A 25,404-nucleotide genomic window follows, 5' to 3' on the forward strand; every position below is an offset into this window, starting at 1 on the left:
GTCCAAGGGCCTGTATACAGTACAGTACTCACACTGTGACTAAGTGGAAGTCTGTTATCCAACTGACATAAAATATCAGCATGACACACCACAGTGTGACAGTCACGTTTTCATCACAGAGTGCGGTTTTAAATTCAAAATCAGAAGGCAGTTTGTTACTGTGATTTGTAGTGTTTACCGCTGGCAGCGATGTGTGAAGCATTCTGCATCAATCTGTCAGCCAATAAAGGCTCAACAAATCAGAAACCACATTTATTCTTGATGACACTAGTACTACCAGTGACATTTACAGTACAGAAGAGTTAAGAGTTTAGTAGAAATGTTTACACATTGAAGCCAAACTTTTAAGATGTTTTGTGTGGTTGTGGCTCAGCAGCTTTTCTCGTTTCCCCCAGTGTATTATACAATCTGTTGTAATATCTAAAGTTATCAAATTCTTATTAAAGGTCAGTTGTTTAAAAGCTACATTTTTGTAGGTAGAGTTCACTGTGCTCAAGTCTGTACAGTAGGCAGTGTGACCTACCGTAGGTCTATACCAGTATAGTGGCACCTCACCAAGTTGTACTACTGCTTTTACGACCGTTGTACGACCGTTTTTACAGTTTGATGGGCAGTGTTTTCCGGCAGCATGGGTGCTTGTCACTGTGGCAGTCATTGTTCTGTCAGTATTTTATGCTGGCATTTATCAATTGCCCTACATCTCAGGAGTTCTTCCCCACAGCCTAGGGCCCTTGTTTGGGGACCCAGGTGAAGCTCCACCCTCCCCGGGTGTGTTTGCGGACGAAGGCCTGGCCCTGGGGGAAGCTGTGTGTGCGCACGCTGCTGGAGGAGCTCAGGGACATGCTGAAGGCCACGTCAGTCCGACAGCACGGGGCGGACGGGCCGAGGGGGGAGGGGGCAGGGTTGAGGGGGGAACCGGACAGACTCCGACAGTGTCGGCTGGGGGCGCCGCTCAGCCTCGGACATCTGTCCTGAGATAGGACTGGGGAGGACGTCACCGTGGGGCTGAAGGGCTGTATGTCCTGAGTTGACAACGGGTTATTGACCAGTGTAAGAGTTGACTGAAAGGGTGTGACATGGTATTTGGGAGTGACCACAATATTAGGGCTAAATAGAACAGCAGATCCAGTAGCAGTGACATTACAGCAGGGGTCTCTGGAGACTGTCATGGGGTTAAAGTTCGGGCTGTAATTAGTGGACAGTTCAACACAAGGACAGGGGTCTGTGGCGCGAATAGGAGATCTGTAATTGGACATTTCCTCACTTGTTGTTGGGCAGTAGTTATCAGAGGGGTCCTGGTTGGGGCTACGTTTCGTGTCTGAGTCAAAGGGGGAGCTGAAGCTGAATCCAGCAGAGGGGTCGATGGTGTCAGCATCCTTCAGTCCCAGCGTCCGCAGGATCCAGTGGTCGACTGGCGACGTTGAGGCCAGCTCCTCCGCCGTGCAGAACTCCAGGGAGAGGTTCCGGCGCGTCCGTTTCACCTGAGAGCTGAACAGGAGCTGGCTGGTGCTGAGGTTCTGGAGCTCTTCCTCCTTGGCCCGTTGGTTCCTCTTTCTGTTCTTCTTGGCAGAGAGGAACCTCTTCAGGACATGAAGGGATGTTGTTTTGAGAGGCATCATCTCTGAAAATCACTTAACTGTGAGTCAGTAACTGATTTTGTTGAATCATTACCTTAGATTTTTCCTCCAGGTTCTTCACATACGAAGAGTTAACAAACTCTTTGAGTCTGTTGTTTTCCGCCTGCAGTCTGGCCAGTTCCTCCTCTCTCAGTATCAGTGTGTCTTGGAGCTTCAAAAAAGCAAGAAACATTGAGAGACCATATCTCAGAATCAAATCTGCATCTAAACTATTACCCAGTCATGTTCTTGTAAATACCTGTTTGTTCCTACTCAGATGGGGGGACAGGTGATCAGTCCAGATAGGGTCAGGAGTCCCATAGTTAAAGCATGCAAGTGTTTCTTTTTGTGAGAGAAGAAAAAAATAACTGAAATAACCTTGTGACTTGACAAATGAACCTAAACAATAACCTAAACCGGTCATAAACATGCGTGTGGAAATATAGGCTAATATGGCAAAATAGTCATTTCTGTGCAAAAGAAGAGTAACATATAGCCCACCCATCATAAATGACTGTCACGAGATTTAATTTCAACAGAATTACCCGCAGGCTCGCGCTGGCAAGATGTGTAGTCCGGGGGACCAACGGCCCGGGAGGAGGCCAGTGTTTCCGTGGTAACGTCAACACTGTCTGCGGACGTCTGGCCGGTATAAGGGCAGTTGTCGCGCTGGCCCCCTACAAAGCTCAGATCTCGGCAAGTCAGGACAGTGCTCTGCGGAGAAAATGGACAAGAGAATATCTAAAACAATGATGAAAAAAAGTGTAACCGTAATAATTGCGTGTAATTTGAAGTGTAATTTCTTGATATTATTTGAGACAATAGCCAACATCCGAAGGGACTGTAGCTCGCTACAGTTGTAACTCAATCACCCCCCCCCCCCCCATCACCGAAGTGATAACGTCTCTCGGGACCTTTGGCTCGCTGAAGTGATAATCCTCTCTCTCTGTCCGTCAACGAATCAGGCGAATTTAGGCTAGGCTACTCAAAGAAAATTGGTCTAGGCTACTGCCAGAGAACAGTAGATATTATAGCCTATTCGAATTAAAATACTTAATTAAAATCATCCTGTTTCCTCGCTCTATCAGAATTCCTCATATAGGCATTGTCAATATGCTAAAGTAGCCTATGCCATATAATCAAATTCACAAAATTAATTGATTTTGGTTTCATCATCCGTAAGAAACACAAACCCATCCTCACATTTAACTAAACGCACCAAATTGTCTGTCTGCACTGTCACCATTGTGAACATATGGAAAATTAGGCTAAAATGAAATTAAGCATAAAACATAAAACATTGACATTACTATGCGTACAAATTGCATTGTCTGTGTCTTAAAATTGTGTTTAGTCTAGGCTACTGGTCTGATTGGGACACTTACCATTGCGCAGACTGGGTCGCACAGGCAGGGCGCATACGGTCGGTGCTCCGGTAGGCTAGATCTTTTTTATGAAGTCTGTTGCGCGTATTGGGGGTAGTGATCGAGTTCTCATCATCTTAGATATGCCATTGGAGTGACGCCTTAGCCCTGCACTCTCTTCAAGCAATCCGAGCTAATGTCGTCAAACTTGTGACGTGTGATATTGGATCAAGACCTCATTTAACTTGTGACAAGTGAGAGCGCAACTAATGCCTTCAAGACACGTAATTATACCTCATTGAAGAAGGATTAAAGTTTACCCAATTCTAAATGTCTAGCCTGCAAGAACATCTACCTCTTCCTCTGATACAAGAAGAACATTTCGCGAACGGAGATCTCAGAGAGAGAGTTAATGTGTAAAGAAAGAAAAGATAGGAGACACAAGGAATTAATTTGAGCAAACATGTCATTGGTAGACATTCATACCCCCACCTCAACTGCCAGTTAGAAGAAAATAGCATATTATTGGGTGACCCATTAACCCGCCATTTACATGGAGAGAAAGAGTTTAATTATTGCAACATTTTATTGCCATATCGATTGATAATTAGAATCTAATTAGCGTCTAATTCATGCTATGTTGAATTTAAGATTACATCACAGTCATTTAGCAAAGGCTTTTATCCAAAGCGACTTTTGCATTTATACTACTACCACTACTACTACTACTACTACTACTAATAATAATAATAATAATAATAATAATAATTCATTAAATTTATAAAGCACTTTTCATTGAGAGACAAGGTCAAGTACTGATAAAACGGTTTGTTGTCTCCCCAAATGCGCTACGCCTATACCTCAATTCCTGAATGCGATTAGGTATGACCCAAATCCCAATACTCCATCGATGTGGAGTCATTCCACAATTTCGGTGCACAAAATGAATGAGAATGCAGCCTTCCCAAATATTTACTTGTGACTGTGTGGTATACAGAGAAGGCCAGCATCAGAAAACCTGATGCTGGGAAGTGATGTTCAAGCTGGTAATGTGATGGTCTTGCTGGGAAACCAGCTTGGGTATACTGGTAGTGTGATGCAGTAGAAAGAATCCTCATGCACTCCATGGGTATATTTTTTCAAACGTTTTATTTATTTTATTTTTTTGTAAAGTAGGCCTACCTGACACACACACTTAGGTTACAAACTTCATTTAAATCATTTTCTGGAGGTTTAAATTGCTGGGGTGAAATTTACCCCAAGGAAACCAAATGTAGTGTACATTTGAGGATAGCAGGAGGCTAAATGCACACAAAATTACTTTAGCCTTTCCTGAGCTAGATATTATCAAACAGATCTATAAGCAGAATTATGGATGTCTGGCATCTTCATGTCATGACAGCTAAAGCGCTATAACACTGGGCTGGAGTTACAATTATGTGTACTGTACCTGTAGCAAGCTGCCAACCCAACAAAGTGGAAAGATGAAGAAAAGCACAGGTACTCTCACTTGTCAGTCCTTGGCGAGGACCAGGAAGACACGTTCAGCTCTGAGGATGAGCCACATACAAGGGGTCTGCCTGGACACATGACATCACTGGTGGTCCACCTGTCACCTCTGACATGTCACTTTCACATGACTGCACAGCAACATGGCACACAACATACTTGTGCACATTTCACAGGGTGTTCACACATAATTCTGTCTTCACTCTAAAGGAAATATATCTGACACTGAATATTGTGATAATTAGACATTTTTATAAAAAAAAAGTTTTTCAGCTTGATTTGAAAATGTAGCCCTTTTTTTATATATCGGTCCAAAATATCAGTATCGGTCAGCTAAGACTCTCCTAAATCAATATCGGTATCGGACCCAAAAATCTGATATCGGTCGGGCTCTAGGCCGGACCCTCCTTTCCAGCACCTTGGAGTACACTTTCCCTGGGAGGCTGAGTAATGTGATGCCTCTATAATTTGCACACACCCTCTGGTCCCCTTTTTTGAATATTTGGACCACCACCCCAGTCTGCCACTCCTTTGGCACTGACCCGGCCTTCCACGCAATGTTAAAGAGGCGTGTCAACCAAGACAGCCCCTCAACACCCAGCGCGTTCAGCATTTCTGGACGGATCTCATCAGTCCCTGGGGCTTTGCCACTGTGGAGTTGTTTGACTACCTCAGTGACCTCCACCAAGGAAATTGACGACCCCCCATCATCTTCCGGCTCTGCCTCGATCATAGAGGGTGGATTAGTCAGGTTCAGGAGTTCCTCAAAGTGCTCCTTCCAACGCTCAACAACCTCCTCAGTTGAGGTCAGCAGTGTCCCCTCCTTGCTGTATACAGCTTGGATGGTCCCCCGCTTTCCCTTCCTGAGGTGTCTGATGGTCTTCCAGAAACACTTTGATGCCGACCGAAAGTCCTTCTCCATGGTTTCTCCGAACTCCTCTCACACCCTCTGCTTTGCCTTGGTCACGGCCAAAGCCGCAGCCCTCCGGGCCAGTCGATACCCTGCAACTGCTTCTGGGGTCTCCCGGGCTAACATATCCCGGAAGGCCTCCTTCTTCAGTCGGACGGCTTCCCTGACCACCGCTGTCCACCACGGTGTCCGAGGGTTACCGCCCCTCAGGCCACAGCTCCCAGCCGCAGCTTCAGCAATGGAGGCTTTGAACACCGACCACTCATGCTCGATGTCCCCAAACTCCACAGGGATGCCTGAGAAGCTCCGCCGGAGGTGGCAATTGAAATCTCTCCGGACAGGCTCTTCCTCCAGACGTTCCCAGTTCACCCTCACTACACGCTTGGGTTTCCCAGGTCTGTCCAGAAGCTTCCCCCGCCATCGAAACCAGCTCACCACCAGATGGTGATCAGTGGACAGCTCTGCCCCTCTCTTTACCCGAGTGTGCAAAACACATGGCCTCAGATCAGATGATACGATAACAAAATCGATCATCGACCTTCGGCCTAAGGTGTTCTGATGCCAGGTGTACTTGTGGGCATCCTTGTGTTCGAACATGGTGTTTGTTATGGACAAACCATGATTGGCACAGAAGTCCAACAACAAAACACCACTCGGGTTCAGATCGTGGTGGCCATGCCTCCCAATCACGCCCCTCCAAGTTTCTCCATCATTGCCTACGTGTGCATTGAAGTCCCCCAATAGGACAGTGGAGTCCCCTGCAGGAGCCCCAAATAGGACTCCACTTAGGGTCTGCAGGAAGGCCGAGTACTCCGAACTGCTGTTCGGTGCATAAGCACAAACCACAGTCAGAGTCCCCCCCCCACAGTTCTAAGGCGCAGGGAGGCGACCCTCTCGTCCACTGGGGTGAACTCCAGCACAGAGGCACTCAGCTGGGGTCTAGCTAGTATAGTCACACCTGCCTTACGCCTCATACCGTGAGCAACTCCGGAGAAGAACAGGGTCCAACCCCTGTCCAGGAGTTTGGTTCCGACGCCGGTGCTGTGCGTGGAGGTTAGCCTCACCATGTGTAATTGGTATCGCTCCACCTCCCTCACAAGCTCCGGCTCCGTCCCCCCCAGCGAGGTCATGTTCCATGTCCCCAGAGCCAGCCTTTGCTGCCTGGGTCCGGTCCGTCGGTGCCCCCCGCCTTCACCGCCACCTAGTTGGCAGCGCACCCGACCCCGACAATTCCTCCCGCGGGTGGTGGGTCCACGGGACGATGGAGGATGAGATGGTGTTGCCACGTTGCTTCTTCGGGCTGGGCCTGGCCAGGCTCTGTGGTAGGCCCGGCCACCAGGCCCTCGCAGGCGGGCCCTCCGTCTGGGCCTGGCTCCAGACGAGGGCCCCGGGCTTCCTCCGGGCCGGGTCTCTCTTCCTTTTAGTTGTTCTGTCATCAGGGTTTTTTTTACCTGTAACCCCAGGTGGGGGGGCTAGGGTGTACTACCACTTTCCCAAGGTGGACCCCCAGACTAGTGGAGGGAAGGAGGCGTCTTACTTCCCCATTCTAGTTTTGCACAGCAAACTAGCCACTGCCTTACAATAAAAAGTATGATTTAAAAAAAAAAAAAGAAGATAAAAGATGTATCTGTCTGACAGGAATACATATTAATCTTTGACAGGGATACACGGTAACATTCCAGGACTTATTTCCATTGTGGTCCCTGGTGGCCATCAAACAACACGTTACATAATTGCATTCAGTTAACAGTGACAGATGCAGTACTAACATTTACATGTTTGCACTATCCACATGTTTAGCAGTGTTGCTCATTCCACGAATGCACAATCCTTATAAGTTGTACCTCGTTGTAAAGGTGACTTATCAGGCTTTCCAACAATATGAAATACAATACCAATTGGTATTATTAAAGGGGAGAAATAATCGACCGAACTAACATTTCTGAACTATTTTGGGCGAGTTTGGATTAGGGCTGCACAATTAATCGTGAATTAATCCAAATCGCGATTATGACCTCCACAATTAACTAATCGCAAAAGGCCGCAATTAATGTGATTAATAATTTTGCTTTGAATTGAGTGTGCTAGGACTACACGGACGATTCACGCTTATGCTGTCTGACCAATCACATGCGTTCCCGCTGAGTGCGCAACAATTTCACTGAGAAGACAGATTGCAGTAGGTCAAGACAAGTGTCACAAGAGTACCCGCAGCTGTGAGTAGTGAAAAAATGAGCGAAAACGAGATCAGTGAGTTAGTAGCAAGAAAGGGATGAACGTCCGTGATTTGGGAGAATTTTGGTTACGAAAAAGATGATGTCGCTCAAGCCCAGCAGGTCATATGCAAACTGTGCAGAGCTAAAGATATTACTTTGAAATATTAATTGCAATTATTAATCACAACTAGAAAGTACATTTCCTGGAGAAAATGTGAGGTGGGCTAGCTGCTGCAGCTGTATGTAACAGCTACTGCTAGAACTACTACGGACCAGGCAATCTCCATGCACCCACCGGCGAAGACCGTGCGTCTCTAGCCCAATCAGGGGCTGAGTTGTGGGGTCTGTGGTGTGGACAGTGGCATGGTGGTGAGACTCCGCCCCCTCAGGTCAGAGCTGGTCGAGGACAGTGTACCCCTCTCCGGACCACCTACCCGCCCGCACCGGTGAAGACCATGTGTCTCTAGCCCACTCAGGGGCTGAGTTGTGGGGCCGTGGCGTGGATAGTGGCGTGAGTGTGAGACTCCGCCCCCTTGGGTCAGAGCCGGTCGTGGATAGTGTAGGCCATGCCGGGCTACCCACCTGCCTTCACCAGTGAAGACTGTGTGTCTCTAGCCACCTCAGAGGCTGTGTTGTGAGGTCCGTGGCGTGGATAGTGGCGTGATGGCGAGACTCCGCCCCCTCCGGTCAGAGCAGGTCGGGGGCAGTGCACTGACATCTGGGCAATCTCCATGCACCCAACAGTGAATACCGTGTGTCTGTAGCTCACTCAGGGGCTGAGATGTGGGGACAGTGGCGTGAATAGTGGCGTGGTGATGAGACTCCGCCCCCTCGGGTCAGAGCCGGTTGAGGACAGCGTACTGCTCCCCGGACCACCCACATGCACCCAACCGTGAAAACTGCATCTTTCGCCAACTCAGGGTCTGAGATGTGGGGACGGTGGCGTGGATAGTGGCGTGGTGGCGAGACTCCTGTGGGGGGCAGGTCAGTGATTGCCAGGCCATCCCAATGCACCCCTCATTGGAGACCATGTGTCTATAGCCCACGCCGGTCGGACCAGTAGCTGTGGAGGTGTTGCAGTAGTTGTTTGTTATAAGTACTGCTAGTACTACACTCAAAAATAGATTAGACCACTCATCATAACTCATAGTTTTATTGAGTTCAATAGCTGAAAGAGGAGAAAATATATTAATATGAGTTTGCAGCCTGAAAAAGAGTGTCATTTTTTATGAGTGTCAATATTTCTTTGAGGAAGAAAGAAAGAAAGAAAGAAAGGATGGAAGGAAGGAAAGAGAAAGAAAGAAGGAAGGAAGGAAAGGAAGGAAGGAAGGAAGGAAGGATGGAAGGATGGATGGATGGATGGAAGGAAGGATGGAAGGAAGGAAGGAAGGATGGAAGGAAGGAAGGAAGGAAGGAAGGAAGGATGGAAGGAAGGATGGAAGGAAGGAAGGAAGGAAGGATGGAAGGAAGAAAAAAAGGAAGGAAGGAAAGGAAGGAAGGATGGAAGGAAGGAAGGAAAGAAGGAAGGAAGGATGGAAGTAAGGGAAGGAAGGATGGAAGAAAGGATGGAAGGAAGGATGGAAGGAAGGATGGATGGAAGGAAGGAAAGGAAAGGAAGGAAGGAAAGGAAGGAAGGAAAGGAATGAAGGATGGAAGGAAAGAAAGCAGGAAGGAAGGAAGGAAGGAAGGAAATAAGGAAGGATGGAAGTAAGGGAAGGAAGGAAGGATGGAAGGAAGGAAGGAAGGATGGAAGGACGGATGGAAGGAAGGAAAGGAAGGAAGGATGGAAGGAAGGAAAGAAGGAAGGATGGAAGGAAAGGAATTAAGGATGGAAGGAAAGAAAGAAGGAAGGGAAGGAAGGATGGAAGGATGGAAGGATGGAAGGAAGGAAAGAAAGGAGGAAGGAAGGATGGAAGGAAGGAAGGATGGAAGGAAGGGAGGAAGGAAAGAAGGAAGGAAGGGAAGGGAAGGGAAGGGAAGGGAAGGGAAGGGAAGGGAAGGGAAGGGAAGGGAAGGAAAGGAAGGAAGGAAGGATGGAAGGAAGGAAGGAAGGAAAGAAAGAAGGAAGGAAGGATGGAAGGAAGGATGGAAGGAAGGATGGAAGGAAGAAAGGAAGGAAGGTAAGGAAGGATGGAAGGAAGGAAAGAAAGAAGGAAGGAAGGATGGAAGTAAGGGAAGGAAGGATGGAAGGAAGGATGGAAGGAAAGGAAGGAAGGATGGAAGGAAGGAAAGGAATGAAGGATGGAAGGAAGAAAGGAAGGAAGGAAAGGAAGGAAGGAAGGATGGAAGGAAAGAAAGAAAGAAAGAAAGAAGGAAGGATGGAAGTAAGGGAAGGAAGGATGGAAGGAAGGATGAAAGGAAAGGAAGGAAGGAAGGATGGAAGGAAGGAAGGAAAGGAAGGATGGAAGGAAGGAAAGGAATGAAGGATGGAAGGAACGAAAGAAAGAAAGAAGGGAAGGTTGGAAGGAAGGATGGAATGAAGGAAAGAAAGGAGGAAGGTAGGATGGAGGGAAGGATGGAAGGAAGGAAAGCAATGAAGGATGGAAGGAAAGAAAGACAGAAAGAAAGAAAGAAGGGAAGGATGGAAGGAAGGAAAGAAAGGAGGAAGGAAGGATGGAGGGGAGGATGGAAGGAAGGATGGAAGGAAGGATGGAAGGACGGATAGAAGGAAGGAAAGGAAGGATGGAAGGAAGGAAGGAAAGAAGGAAGGATGGAAGGACGGATGGAAGGACGGATGGAAGGAAGGAAAGGAAAGGAAGGAAGGAAGGAAAGGAAAGGAAAGGAAAGGAAAGGAAAGGAAAGGAAAAGAAAAGAAAGGAAAGGAAAGGAAAGGAAAGGAAAGGAAGGATGGAAGGAAGGAAGGAAAGAAGGAAGGATGGAAGGAAGGAAGGAAAGGAATGAAGGATGGAAGGAAAGAAAGAAAGAAGGAAGGAAGGGAAGGAAGGATGGAAGGAAGGATGGAAGGAAGGAAGGAAAGAAAGGAGGAAGGAAGGAAGGATGGAAGGATGGAAGGAAAGAAGGAAGTATGGAAGGAAGGGAAGGAAGGAAGGAAGGAAAGAGAGAAGGAAGGAAGGAAGGATGGAAGGAAGGAAGGGAAGGAAGGATGGAAGGATGTAAGGAAGGATGGAAGGAAGGAAGGAAGGAAGGAAGGAAAGAAAGCAAGAAGGAAGGATGGAAGAAAGGATGGAAGGAAGGATGGAAGGAAGGATGGATGGATGGAAGGAAGGAAAGGAAAGGAAGGAAGGAAAGGAAGGAAGGAAAGGAATGAAGGATGGAAGGAAAGAAAGCAGGAAGGAAGGAAGGAAGGAAATAAGGAAGGATGGAAGTAAGGGAAGGAAGGAAGGATGGAAGGAAGGAAGGAAGGATGGAAGGACGGATGGAAGGAAGGAAAGGAAGGAAGGATGGAAGGAAGGAAAGAAGGAAGGATGGAAGGAAAGGAATTAAGGATGGAAGGAAAGAAAGAAGGAAGGGAAGGAAGGATGGAAGGATGGAAGGATGGAAGGAAGGAAAGAAAGGAGGAAGGAAGGATGGAAGGAAGGAAGGATGGAAGGAAGGGAGGAAGGAAAGAAGGAAGGAAGGGAAGGGAAGGGAAGGGAAGGGAAGGGAAGGGAAGGGAAGGGAAGGGAAGGAAAGGAAGGAAGGAAGGATGGAAGGAAGGAAGGAAGGAAGGAAGGAAAGAAAGAAGGAAGGAAGGATGGAAGGAAGGATGGAAGGAAGGATGGAAGGAAGAAAGGAAGGAAGGTAAGGAAGGATGGAAGGAAGGAAAGAAAGAAGGAAGGAAGGATGGAAGTAAGGGAAGGAAGGATGGAAGGAAGGATGGAAGGAAAGGAAGGAAGGATGGAAGGAAAGAAAGAAAGAAGGAAGGAAGGGAAGGAAGGATGGAAGGAAGGATGGAAGGAAGGAAGGAAAGAAAGGAGGAAGGAAGGAAGGATGGAAGGATGGAAGGATGGAAGGAAAGAAGGAAGGATGGAAGGAAGGAAGGAAAGGAATGAAGGATGGAAGGAAAGAAAGAAAGAAGGAAGGAAGGGAAGGAAGGATGGAAGGAAGGATGGAAGGAAGGAAGGAAAGAAAGGAGGAAGGAAGGAAGGATGGAAGGATGGAAGGATGGAAGGATGGAAGGATGGAAGGATGGAAGGAAAGAAGGAAGGAAGGATGGAAGGAAGGGAAGGAAGGAAGGAAGGAAAGAGAGAAGGAAGGAAGGAAGGATGGAAGGAAGGAAGGGAAGGAAGGATGGAAGGATGGAAGGAAGGATGGAAGGAAGGAAGGAAGGAAGGAAAGAAAGCAAGAAGGAAGGAATGGAAGGAAGGAAGGATGGAAGGAAAGAAGGAAGGATTGAAGGAAGGATGGAAGGAAGGAAGGAAAGAGAGAAGGAAGGAAGGATGGAAGGAAGGAAGGGAAGGAAGGGTGGAAGGAAGGAAGGATGGAAGGAAGGAAGAAAAGAAAGCAAGAAGGAAGGAATGGAAGGAGGGAAGGAAGGATGGAAGGAAGGAAGGCGGAAGGAAGGAAGGAAGGAAGGAAGGAAAGAAGGAAGGACAGAAGGAAGGAAGAAAGGAAGGAAGGAAGGAAGGAAGGAAGGAAGGAAGGAAGGAAGGAAGGAAGAAATGAATATGAATGCTACCACAGTAGTCATTAAAGGGTGCCTGTACAGAGAGCCTGCACGTGTCCCCAAATTCAAATCCCAACTGACACTGTGAGCATCCTCTCATTCACTTCAATGGAAAGGCATGTTGGATTCAGACAGCTCTCTCTCAAAAAGTATAAAGGTCACAGCCTAGATATTGACACCGTAGGAATCCTGAGAAAATGCTGAACATTTTAGGCTATGATATGTCTGTGTAGCTTAAAAACTGTAGGCATGGCGACGAGTTAGAAAAAGGGTAAAAATGCAAAATTAGCAGCTCAAAAGGTAGAGGGTGGGCCCATATGTTTCAATGGAGAGCGCAGTTGCCAAACAAATCGTCATACAGCGAAAATTATAAGTCACACGGCTAAGATACTTACATTGTACGAATCAGCACAGTTGTGTGAAAGTTTTGATGTATAATAAGTGTGTGAGCTTTCAAAACTGTAGGAGTGCCAGCAGTTTACAAAATGTGTAAATATTTTAAAAGCAACAGCTGCCACCACTCTAAAAACATAATGATACTGAACATTCCACCAGCAGTTTCAATGGCACAAAAATTACTATTAAAAGTTAAATTACTAAAAAACTATAAAAAATATCAAAAATCTGAATACATCCGTTAAAGAGCTAAACATCGTGAACATTTTAAAGTTTGAATGAAGTTTCTAGCACAAAGTATGTAGAAGTTATAAAGGACACAAAAAACGGGGAGAATAATAAAGAAAGAAAGAAATAGTGGGAATATCACAAGTTGGGCTAGCTTCTGCAAGCTAGCCCACCTAATTACCACTTTGAAGCAAATAATCGCAATTATTATCTTTTGTCATAATCATGCAGCTCTAGTTTAGATGCTGTCTAACAGCCTCTGTTTTACCTTTTTCTTAAAAACCTGTGGGTTCTGGGTATGAACTAGCCTAGCCTAAATAATACCTGGGGGTATAAATTGAACTAGCCCAGAACATACCTTGGGTATAAAACGGGCTAGCCGTTTGGATTGGTTTATTTATTTTACGTTCAAAGTGTATTGTATTATATATGCACATTTCAACTTGTGGGATATTTTTATTTGACAGAGTGCTTGCCCAACATAATATAACCGTCATGACAGCGTTTGATTGTCTCGTATTGAGCTTGATTACCTATACAATGTCGCCCCCCATTGGATCTATAATGAACTGCAGTTGTTGTTTTTTCACTTTGAGAACGAACGCTTGGAGCTTTGAACCCTAAAAAATGACATTCAGAACCATGTTTCACAAAGCTAGCTAACTGAGCAAGCCTGACTTCTGCAATGAGTAAAACCTGGAAACTCTTCAAATCTGGAACATGGACTGAAGTAAAACAGAGCTTTCCGGGTTTTGCTTTGTGCAGAAGTCAGGCTTAACCAGTTAGCCAGCTTTATGAAACAGACCCCAGGTCAGCTCTAGGGTGAGGTGAGGGTTCCTCAGCTTGGTTGGCATGAGAGTGAGGTGGAGTAGGCTTTGGCTCAGGGTCTGCCGCACTGTCATTAATAGAGTCAGGGGTTAAGTTGAGCACTGCGTTTAATTGCTTCAGTCTTTCTTTATGGTCCCGTTGGTTTTGCCTCCATTGTCTCCTCTTTATTTCTGCACCAAATTTATCTAATTAGCTCCTGGACCATCCCTGCCTGTTTACATCTGTGGTATAGCTACCAGTTAACAAAAATTATTATAGAAGTGAGATGAAATTAGTCAAAGTGAACTTTGGCTTGATTTGTTTTATTACTTTTCCATAGTAATTTTCATTTTAATGTACAGCCCTTGTGGCTACTACACTGAGTAGCCTAACAAAAACGTTATTCAGACAATAGATGGCCTCTCAGTATGATAAACCAATTTTGACTTTCCATTTTTCTTTTATTGAACTACACTTGTTACTTCTTTCCTCCATCACAAAACAATACCTCTCTTTTTTTTTTTGCCAGAATCTCCTCCCTAGTCAGTGGCTCAGCATTCCTCCAGGTGCTGAGCCATGCTGCAATGTGAGGACTGGACACATACATATTAAAAGCACACAACACACAACTTAGAAGCAACAATACAATTTCAACACAGCATAAAACAACATTTAAAGCACATAATACACAACATACGTAACCATAAATGGAGACATAGTATCCTTAGAAAGGAATAAGTCAGAAGGCGGACGGAACCTAGTCAGGGAAGCAACTACAGATTCCAATTAACTCATCAAGCTGCATATATATCAATCAATCAATCAAAGCTTTATTTGTATAGCGCATTTATTACCCAGAGGCAACACAATGCGCTTTACAGAGAACAAGGGAGGTGGGCATACATCCCATCCCTACATATTCCAGAGGGAAGCAAAAAAACAGTAATCACCCGGTAAGTGAGCTGTAAAAATTCTTCCCTGACCCCTCTCAACAAGGCGATCGAGCAAGCTCCAGGAGTATGTTTGTCTACCGGCTAAGAACATTTATAAAGCAATACATTACATTAAATTACCTTTCAGAGTAAGATAAGCTAAAAAACAACATAGGAGAGACATGGCTGCTTCAGAATCAGTCCTCTCTTCTTTGACATGCCTGCACTTTTCTCTTTCCTGTGGCCATTTTATTCCTGAATCATCTTATTTTTCCAGTTTTCACTGACATTTTTGTTGTTTGCTTTTCTTTGGGGATCAAAATCTGCAAAATCTCTGCAGGTAACTTACAGTATAGACTACCTAAATTAACGGTGGTAAAAAATAAATAAAAAAGTTCCTGAGCTGTCCATGGCACTCGTGTTGGATCGGCTGATATTTGGCTGCCTTCCAAACGAAAACTAGACTTTATTTGTTTGGTTTCAGTAGCTTATCTATTTATTCAGTCCATCATGATCAGTGGTTTTGTATTAGGCTACTAATTGTAAATTGTGTTACCCATACTACATTTGCGTGCAAGCCAACGATGAGTCATCAAAGAGCCAAATGTGGCTCCAGAGACACAGGTTCTGGCCCCCTAGCCGTGCGATGAGTAACATTGCAATTGAGTACTGTACTTTTTTTTTTTTCTGATCAAAATGTTTTATTTCCATTTTTTATATAGCACAAACACAAATTATGGATAATGACAAGAATAACTACTATAACAACAATGGTAAAACCAACAATAAAAGCAAAAATAATAATAAAAGCGGGGTGCAGCAGGGTCTACAGAAGGGGAAGATGACTATCTTTCCGGTCACCGTGTGCGGCGCAGCTCTGCGGCTAGGGTCTCCCACGTCTGCTCCGTGCGCGGCCGTGCCTTGTGAAAGCAAGCTATAGACTGCTCCAAATTAACAATATATCTAAGAGAGCTCATCCAATAAATATGCATCGGCAGATCCGGTTTGAACCAGTGTTTATTGATGGTTTTCTTGGCCGCCGTAAAGCTGGCAAACAACATTCTCTTCTGGACAATACTCAGTTTATGGTCGGAGTCGTCATTTAGTAGGCATAGGCATGGATCAGGGATAATGGTAGTGCTCAGCAGGTCAGCCATAACTGAGGCGACCCGAGCCGATAGGTCAGCTACTTCTGGGCACTCCCAAAACATATGTAGAAAAGTACCGGGTGTGGGGGCGGTACAGATCTGACAATTGTAGTGGGGTTGTAATTTCATTTTATATCTGACATATGGAGTGGCATATGTCCTGTGCACCACTTTAAAGAGTATTAACTGGTGTGCTACATTCTGAGAGGTTAAATCCCTATTGGACCAAACCACCTCCCAGTCCAGTTGAAAACCCAGCTGACCTAGTTCTCGGGTCCACACTGTCTCCACGGGTGGAGGTACTCTAATGATGAACAGTAGGTGTTGGTAGATTTTGGAGACACCTCCTCATGTGCGTGGGGTAGGTTCGATCCATGGTGACATTGGGTGAGATACTATAGAGCCCTGTCGAGGAACACCATACAGGTATGTGTTCAGGGAGGCCCTGAGTTTAAAATAAAAGAATGGGGACTTATCTGGGATAGAGTATCTATGCTGTATCTGCTAGAATGTTAAGAGGGCACCATCTATGATTATACTGTTAATAGTGTGGATGCCGCGCGTGCTCCAGAGGGGCTGTACAAAAGGAAAAGAAGTGACTTACAATAAGTAGGATACGTACTGTACAAGTACATGTCAGCATACACATTGCCTGTTCCTACCCAGCTAAATGAATGAATCTATGATTGAACTCCCTCCCCTTGAAACCCTCACCATGCATGGAACTGACAATCATTAGAAATAAAACTACACTGCATTTTACAACCTTGAAATTTGTCGCTTGTCTTGCAGTCTTTGTCTCTGTGGTGTGTGTGTGTGTGTGTGTGTGTGTGTGTGTGTGTGTGTGTGTGTGTGTGTGTGTAGAGGATCTTGAGCAGTTTTCATGAGGTGGGCTTCACCCTGTGGTTGGTCTCAGTTGTTAGCAGGAAGCACACTGCTCTCAGGAAGCTGTCTGCTAATCAGTCAGATCCTACCGTTCCACCCTACTCTACCCCCCCACCCCCCTAGCAACCAATGGGACAGGACCCCCGTGGCTTCAAGCAGTTGGGCAGTTAATTGACACCACTCTGGGGCAGTAATGAGAGTGTGCAGGTGGAGTACCTGGGAGTCTAACATTGTGGCTCTAACACAGATGTCCGCCCCCCCCCCCTGCCCCCCCCTGCAGAGAGCTCTAAGGACAAGAGACTGCAGAAGACACTGGATTTGTTGGGCAACAACCGTGCCATGTTGTCTGCCTACAACCTGTTGTTAGGCAGCAGACAGGTCTGTTCCCCCGGTTGTCTCTGCGTGGGGCCCATGCCTCATGAAGGTCTAAATAAACTATATTACCATGTTAACCTCCCATTATAGACCCAATTTCAACTCTCCATTCTGAAACAAGCACATTGAACATTGAACTCTGACACAAGACTATACAAGAAACATTTGAGAGCAAAGATTATTTTTTATTTTTTTGAAAAGCACATTTCCCTCTCAAGTGTACTCTCAACGTCAGCAACAGCTCACTTTTTTGTGGCTCACAGAGCACCATGCTGATCCAAATCAGAGGCTTATTTCATGGACTCAGAATCCTCTTCATTAGAGGGTTGAGGATGTCCCGGAGGAAAATGGGCGGGTCGACGCTCAGCCTAGCTAACCCTGCTAACTGAGCAGACACTCAGCCTAGCTAACCCTGCTAACTGAGCAGACACTCAGCCACTCAGCCTAGCTAACCCTGCTAACTGAGCAGACACTCAGCCTAGCTAACCCTGCTAGCTGAGCAGACACTCAGCCACTCAGCCTAGCTAACCCTGCTAACTGAGCAGACACTCAGCCACTCAGCCTAGCTAACCCTGCTAACTGAGAAGACACTCAGCCACTCAGCCTAGCTAACCCTGCTAACTGAGCAGACACTCAGCCACTCAGCCTAGCTAACCCTGCTAACTGAGCAGACACTCAGCCTAGCTAACCCTGCTAGCTGAGCAGACACTCAGCAACTCAGCCTAGCTAACCCTGCTAACTGAGCAGACACTCAGCCACTCAGCCTAGCTAACCCTGCTAACTGAGCAGACACTCAGCCACTCAGCCTAGCTAACCCTGCTAACTTCCAGCCATGAGCCTGGGTAGTTTAATGATGGCAGCAATAATATGGCTTTTCCTAGGTTAAATGCAATTATTGTAAGTCGCTTTGGATAAAAGCATCAGCTAAATGACTAAAGCAATGTAATGTACTTTCCTTCATGGCCACCTAAACACAAACTCCTTAAACTCAGAGGACCTGTAGAGTCAGTGTGAAGCCTCAAAACGAGGACCTGTGGAGCCTCAGCCTCACAAGCTTGACTTGCACACAGGGGACCTCTTCACTTCCACCTGGCTCCTCCTTAACTCTGCATTGGTGTTAAACACCCCGCAATAATAAAGTTCATCCCCAGTGACCATATCCAGCTATTGCCTACCAGGATCGTAGCTTGGACATGGTTGGCTAGCCGCGCGTGCTGCTAAGCTTCTTTTATCTTAACAATGGCTGCCTGCTGAGAGCTCTGTGCCAATTAAGCCCTCGGGCCGAGAGAGCCCGCCCCCGTCCAGATTCTACGCTCTCGTCCCAGACGGGCCGAGCCAGCTGCCCCAGGCGTGCCGAGGACCCCCCTCGTCTGCCATGATATTCCGCTGGCAAACATAAACGTCCCCCTTTGTGTGATGCAGGAGAGCCATATTGGTTCCTGCAGGACGTGTGTCGCCCCCGTGCCCAGGCGTTCCCCGGGGCACCGTGCTGCCACCTCTCTCACATCAAAGCAGGGGCGGCCCAGCAGGTAGAGGCTCTGACCAGACAACTTAAAGGTGCAGTATGCTATTTGTGATGTCCTCTTAAGACTTAGGAAAATGTATGAAATATTTCGAAAAATGCGTCCCTTTAGGCCGCCCTCCAAAGCCACTCCTCCAAACCGGGGCAAAACAAATGACACTCGCTAGTCAGGTAGGTAGGTTGACAGGCAGGTAAGCCATCCAAGTTGGTAGCTCAAAATGATTGGACACTTATTACAGTCCTGCGACTTACAGATTTATTTCATTTTAGAGTCAGAGCACTTTATTCATTGCTGTCAGGATGTAATGGGAATTGCAAAACATATAACAAGTGCTTCTGAACTGCATACTGCACCTTTAAGCGGAAGACTGGTTCAACCTCCCTCACACACTTGACTTCGTAGGAACAGGATATCTATTCAGTCAAGTTTCTCACACACCACCATTTGTGACACTGGCACTTCCTGTTGTGATGGACCATGACAACAATTTATAATCAGACTGCTCTTCTCAGTAACCTCTCAGATTTGCTTTTCGAAGCCTCATTCTGGAGACTCTATCAAAAAAAAATACAGTAATGCTTAGACATCCGGCAGTCTTTGTCCTCCATGTTTTGCTCCTCTACTGTACTTTGCATGGTTGATTTGTGTGGAATGTGCTTCAACACAGAAGGCTGCAGATTAAACTAGAACTGGTCGGAACAGCGCTGATTATAGGTTCATGTTACAATCTTTATGGCGACTAACCATTCCTCAGCAGAAGGGAAGCCTTGCTGGACTTATGGCCTCTGCTTCTGCTTGGTACCGTCTGCATAAACTGTGAACAGACAATAGTGTCATGTAACACGTATCGCGTGGCAGCATACCCCCTTATGTCTGTTAACAATGACCTAGCACTGCGACCTAACAATGACCTAACACTCCTGTCGAGGTGACCGTACCCTACTCCATTGGCTACTCCATATTCCAATTGGCTATACTCGGTCACATGACACATAAGCGAGGCCAAGGCATGGTAAACGTGTGCCGACGTTAGTGTGTTTGAGTTTCTGTCTCAGACAAAGCATACTTGGTGATTAGTGGGGCATGAGGTAATGAGATACCATATTTCCTGGGAGGCTGGTGTTTGGAGCAGGTCCAGCACAGTCTTTGTGTGGACCCCACCCAGTGTGTGCGTGTGTGTGTGTGTCTGTCTGTCTGTGTCTGTGTGTTTGAGGGCCACAGGATAAGGTGCTCTCTCAGGAATGGGTTAGGTTTATAATGTGCACCCATTGGGGCACGATGTCAGATCAAATCCCTTCAAAACTGTCCCGTATTACCTTTCCTTTTTAAATATCAAATACCTGTGAAAAGAGGTGTATCCAGATTGGAATAATCCTGTACACTCACAGATATGTACCAAATAATCAGAATACATCAGATTACCTGGTGCATATCCGTGAGTATATAGGATTATTTGAGTTTGGATGCACCTCTCATCTGCTGCTTTTACTTTTATTCTGGTCTTTTTTTTAAATGTTGTCAGTCTTTAGTCTCTCTCCATGGCTTGGTTTCTCCTGTGCAGTCTTTAAGGGTCCCTCACCTGTTTGCCTAAGCCTCAGCAGGAGGAGCGCCACTGCACGTGTAATCTGTTATAATCCCACCAGGAATCCATTTAACTCTCCTTAATCTGTCCCCTAACTTTTCATTACTTCCATATTAGCACACTTTACTCAGTCTCCGAAATGTAATACAGCAGTTAATTTCCCAAACAACACATGTAGAGCACAGTGAATGTGTGTGGACGTGGGTGTCATTTTTGTTCTCGATTAACCTTAATTTAACCAGGTTTAGACCCATTGAGATTAAAATCTCTTTTTCAAGAGTGACGTGGCCAAGAATGGCAACAGTACAAACGGTTTCATATACTCTCACATTATGACTGTAAAGGAATCCTTATGGACAGGTGCATAGGAGATAATGTCCATGGAGTAGAAGAGACATTCCCACACACGGTCCTTTATTAGCAAAGGAACTTTATTACAACAATGTTTCAGTCAAAGACGTTTGTCAGGTTAAAATGAGGGATAAATGGCATAACAGGCATATACAGTATGTATAATCAACTGCTCCTCCGGCTAATCACATGTTCGGAAGCATCACTCAATCAACCCCACCGGCTGTAATCAATAAGATAATCAGAACAGCCAATCTAGTTAAAGGGGTAGTGTGCTATTTTGGACATGTAGTCCTATTTATGGTCTGTCTACCATGAACCTGAAACATAGAGATCATAATTTCACTGACCGTTCCAGTATGTAGCTACAGTAACTCCAGTTTTTATGCAGGCACTCATAGGGCTACAATGGAAGTCTATAGGGCATAAATTCATCCGAATCCGAATTTCCTGGAGGTTTACAGCGTGAAGGGATGCGTGAAGGGATGGCTGTTGTATGTTCGGTGAAATTAGTACTGTTTACAAGTTACTGTTGTTTCGAAATGCAGAGGCGAAAGGACCTATGGTGTTTACAGGACGACTTCAGAGCTTGGTAAGCATAAACCATGTAATTCCTGAACTTGAAATCCACGTATATCATACTTTTTAGAGTTTTCCGCGTGTGCCCATAGCTAGCAACGAGCCAGAGTGCGCGCGCCGACGTTATTGACACAGAACTCTGTACTGCACAAAACAGAAATATTTTAACCTGTACTAGTCAAATACATGCCAGGGAAGCCAGGAATAGGGCTAAACATTAAATTCAGTGTACTTATCCTTTAATAATTTCTTAAGAAACATTTCTTTTTACCCTCCACTTACACCGTTTCCAAGAAAACTGGCATTCACCATTGTTCTCACGTGGAAAATAAGAACAGAATCTATGAACACGAAAGAGCAGCGGGCTCCAGCACGCATGCGCACAGCGTGCTGGAGCAACGATTGCGCGCTGTGCGCATGCGTGCTGGAGCAAGTGGGGAAGCTATTTCGTTTCGAAAGACGTTTCTAAAGATCATATTACAGAGGAATGTGAACAACCACAACAGGCCTACGCTCTATGTAAGAACAACTAGCGATTCATAAAGACAGATTGATGAAAACAACCGTTTCGCGGCAGTAAATAGATTTTTAGAAACTGCATTCTCGGTGCCCCCACCACCGCCATTACATGGATATACTGGCTCGCACTGGATCTTCTACATGCCTCCGAACTACACCAAAGTGATCTCGGTGAGTCAAACGTCTTATAATATGTCGTAAATAAGGTCCAGGTTGTCAAAAACGAGCATTGTCCTTTAAAGGGTTCCACGTTTGCAGAACTAACTTTTTCATTGTTTTGCATACACATTTGAGTCTCTGATGGGCCTACTAACATACAAAGTATGAAGTGAAACAACCCAGTCATTTTGTTGTGGTCAACCGAAATGAAAACCCCCCAAAAAGTCAGTCTCAACAAGCCATTCAAATCTCCAGTGTCAAATTACGTCACAGTCGAGGACCTATTATAGTAATCCCGCCTCCATCTGAATACCTCCAATCACCTGCGTTTGTTTACCTGGCTATGAAGGCTGACAATATTTGCAGGTCCCGCCTGCTAGCATAATATCTTAGCATGGAAAATGCTCTGTTCTTGGATGCTCAAAGGTCAAGAAGCTCAAAGGACAGAAGATGGCAATGCTTCCGCTGAAACTGGCAAAACACTGGCAGTGTTTTTGCCAGTTAGTTAGAGTAGAGTTAGTTGCACAGATCTTTTCAGCCGCGGGGCTATTCACATTAGTTTGGTTGTTTGTGGCCCTTTCGCCTGTTCCTCGTGAGCCATGATGAGTTGATCCTTCCTCCTCAGGCCCTTCGACTTGGAGAAGGTGAGGCGCGTGCGTTTGCTTTATGTGATAGTAATACCAAGTATACACCCTTTACTCATTTTGACAGCCACAAATGCCACACACCATGCGAAAGTCAGGGCTGCAAATGTGCATAGTGTTAACTTGAATAATTTGCTCGAACGTGTGATATTTATTCGATCTAGACCTAATAATACATACAGCGAAAACATCAGAGCGGGGTTTTCAGCTGACTGATTGCCAATATTCAACGATCCATTATGAACGACTGGCTAACGTACGAGCACACTCACAACAGCTCGACTCGTCTGGCGAGGCGAGCTGTTAGGCTCGTAGGCATAGTAACAAGACCAGACCCCACCACGCGCATGTAAATCGCAGGGTACCTGTAGCACAAGCACACAACCATGGGACCTGATTATGAAGAGAGAATGGCTGATTATGAACTTAAAAAAAAATATATATGTATATATATATATATACCAAAATGTTTGAGGGGGCTTAACCGGGGCATAGCAGATTTGTGACGGGGCTATAGCCCCGCGTAGCCCCGGTGTAGCCCCATCCCTGCACACACACAAACACAATCATTGTATATTAACATTGAGCATTTTAATAATAATAATGAAGGTGTCAATTTGAGTGTCAAGTGGCAGAAGATTCCGCTGAAGTTGAGGTCCCGAGACATCAGCTAGTCCTCCACGTTCTCCTGTGCCCACTTGTGCTCCACAATCTCCAGGGCGTCCCACTCACTGACACACACACACACACACACACACACACACACACACACACACACACACACACACACACACACACACACATACACACACACACACACACACACACACACACAAATAGACAGACACAGACAGACACACAGACAGACAAATAGACAAACAGACAGACATATCTCCAGACCAGGGCCTCCCAGTCACTCTGACAGACAGAAAGATGCACACAGACAGACAGATGCACACATAGATAGACAGACAGACAGACAGACAGACAGACAGACAGACAGACCCACTCACGCACACATAAAGACAGACAGATGCACACACACACAGACAGACAGACAGACGCACACATACAGACAGATGCACACATACAGACAGATGGACACAGACAGACAGGCAGATGCACACATACAGACAGACAGATGGACACAGACCAACAGACAGACAGAACAGAAAGATGCACACATACAGACAGATGTACACAGACAGACAGACAGATGGACACAGACAGACAGACAAATGCACACATACAGACAGACAGAGATGTACACAGACAGACAGATGCACACATACAGACAGACAGACAGACGGACACAGACAGACAGATGCACACATACAGACAGATGGACACAGACAGAAAGACAGAGACAGATGCACACAGACAAACACACAAAGACAGACAGAGACAGATAAACACATACAGACAGACACATACAGACAGATGTACACAGACAGGTGCACACATACAGAAAGACATATATGTAGGGTGAGTTCAGGTAAAGTGGGCCATCAGGTAAAGTGGGCCATTTATGCAGTGTCGTCATTTATTATGGTTAAAATCAACATCCCAACACCAAATCAGAGTGGGCGTGGTCTGTCCTCACAGGGGGTCTATACAGTGAACACACTTGGTAAGTTCAGTGGCATATGCCATTCTATTTCTCAATGTTAAGGCTGTTAATGGAATAGAAATTTGGTAACAAGTTGTACTACTGGCTTATAATGAAGTAGTCTAACCACTGGTTGAAATACAGGAAAAAAAGTGTTCAATAATCTTTCATTTTTATGAAAATAATGATTTATGTCACTGGCCCACATTACCTGAACATGCTAGATATTGTGGGCCAGCATTGTTCAGGTAAAGTGGGCCAGCATGTTATGCTTTATTTAGTTATCTTTTATTTATTTATCTATAGGCTAAAGTTAAATCCTAACCTAAACCTAAAGTCTAATCCACCATTACCCTAACCTTATTCCTACCCCCTAGCTAGCTAAATAAAATGATCGTTGTAGTACAAAGGTTAAAGGGTAGAGCTATGGTTAGCTAGAGGAAAAGGTGGTCCAAACAAACAAAAAAGGAAACGTGGGCGTCAGTCAAGACCAAACAAAATGCAATGGCTGCCAGGAGACCTATGGGGATAAAGAGTACCCCACAAAAGTAGAGGACTGAGTCAAATGTGTCATGTGCGAGCTGTGGTATCACCAGTCCTGTGCGGAGGAAAACGGACTCCTTGATGAAGGTGGTTTTATTTGCAGGGAGTGTTTCCTAAAAATATAGGCTGAATGACAAATAGTCTACTGCAGGAACATTGACAAGAGTGATTGACATAGACCTCCATGATTTAAACGATTTTTTTTTAACTACACATGATATTTTTAACGACACATGATATTTTTTATACCTAAAGGCCTATAGTGCCTAAACATTGAATTACATGATTAATATTTATCTAATAAAAATGTTCATTGTTAATGTTCATGTTAATATTCAGTGAAAATAAACCTGTTTTAATCTAAAAATGACTGGCCCACATTATCAAACAAACTGGCCCACATTATCTGAACATGCTGCCTAAGTGAAAGAGGGGGTCATGGTAGGTTTGAAGGTGTGTAATTTGTATTCCAATTTAATTCCAGCTCAAACATGTTTATAAGGCCTAAAATGATTTATTGAAGCATCATTGGGGTAAGTTAATATTTGTTTCAAAAGTCTAACGGAGCATCTACCAAAAACTGTCCCACATTACCTGAATCCACCCTACACATACAGACAGACAGATGTACACATACAGACATACAGATGTACACCTACAGACAGGTGGACACAGACAGATGCACACACATAAAGACAGATGTGCACTCGACAGACAGATGGTTGCAGTGTTAACTAAATCGTCAGCACCACACAGTAGGCTATAACACACAACATCAGTATTATTATACAACTACCCTAATAGCCTACATTTGATTGTTATTATATGAAAATTAGACATTAGGCCTATATTTGCAATAATACGTAGCCTGCTATTCTAAAGCCCAGTTCAGTCCAAACATTA

General features: G+C 45.3%; 1 protein-coding gene across 1 annotated transcript in view; it reads right to left on the bottom strand.

Annotated features, from left to right (window-relative positions):
* Positions 1–722: 722 nt before the first annotated feature.
* The window catches only part of gmnc (geminin coiled-coil domain containing), a gene marked incomplete at both ends in the record, with an annotated part of 45,718 nt that continues 21,036 nt past the window's right edge, over positions 723–25,404 (bottom strand). The window contains 4 exons of the mRNA XM_084462065.1: positions 723–1,580; positions 1,672–1,788; positions 1,876–1,958; positions 2,162–2,330. Coding sequence (XP_084318191.1) covers positions 723–1,580; positions 1,672–1,788; positions 1,876–1,958; positions 2,162–2,330 — 1,227 coding nt within the window. The remainder of the gene's footprint in view (positions 1,581–1,671; positions 1,789–1,875; positions 1,959–2,161; positions 2,331–25,404) is intronic.

Source organism: Borostomias antarcticus (genome assembly GCF_949987555.1).
Source record: "Borostomias antarcticus genome assembly, chromosome: 1".
Lineage (NCBI taxonomy): Eukaryota > Metazoa > Chordata > Actinopteri > Stomiiformes > Stomiidae > Borostomias > Borostomias antarcticus.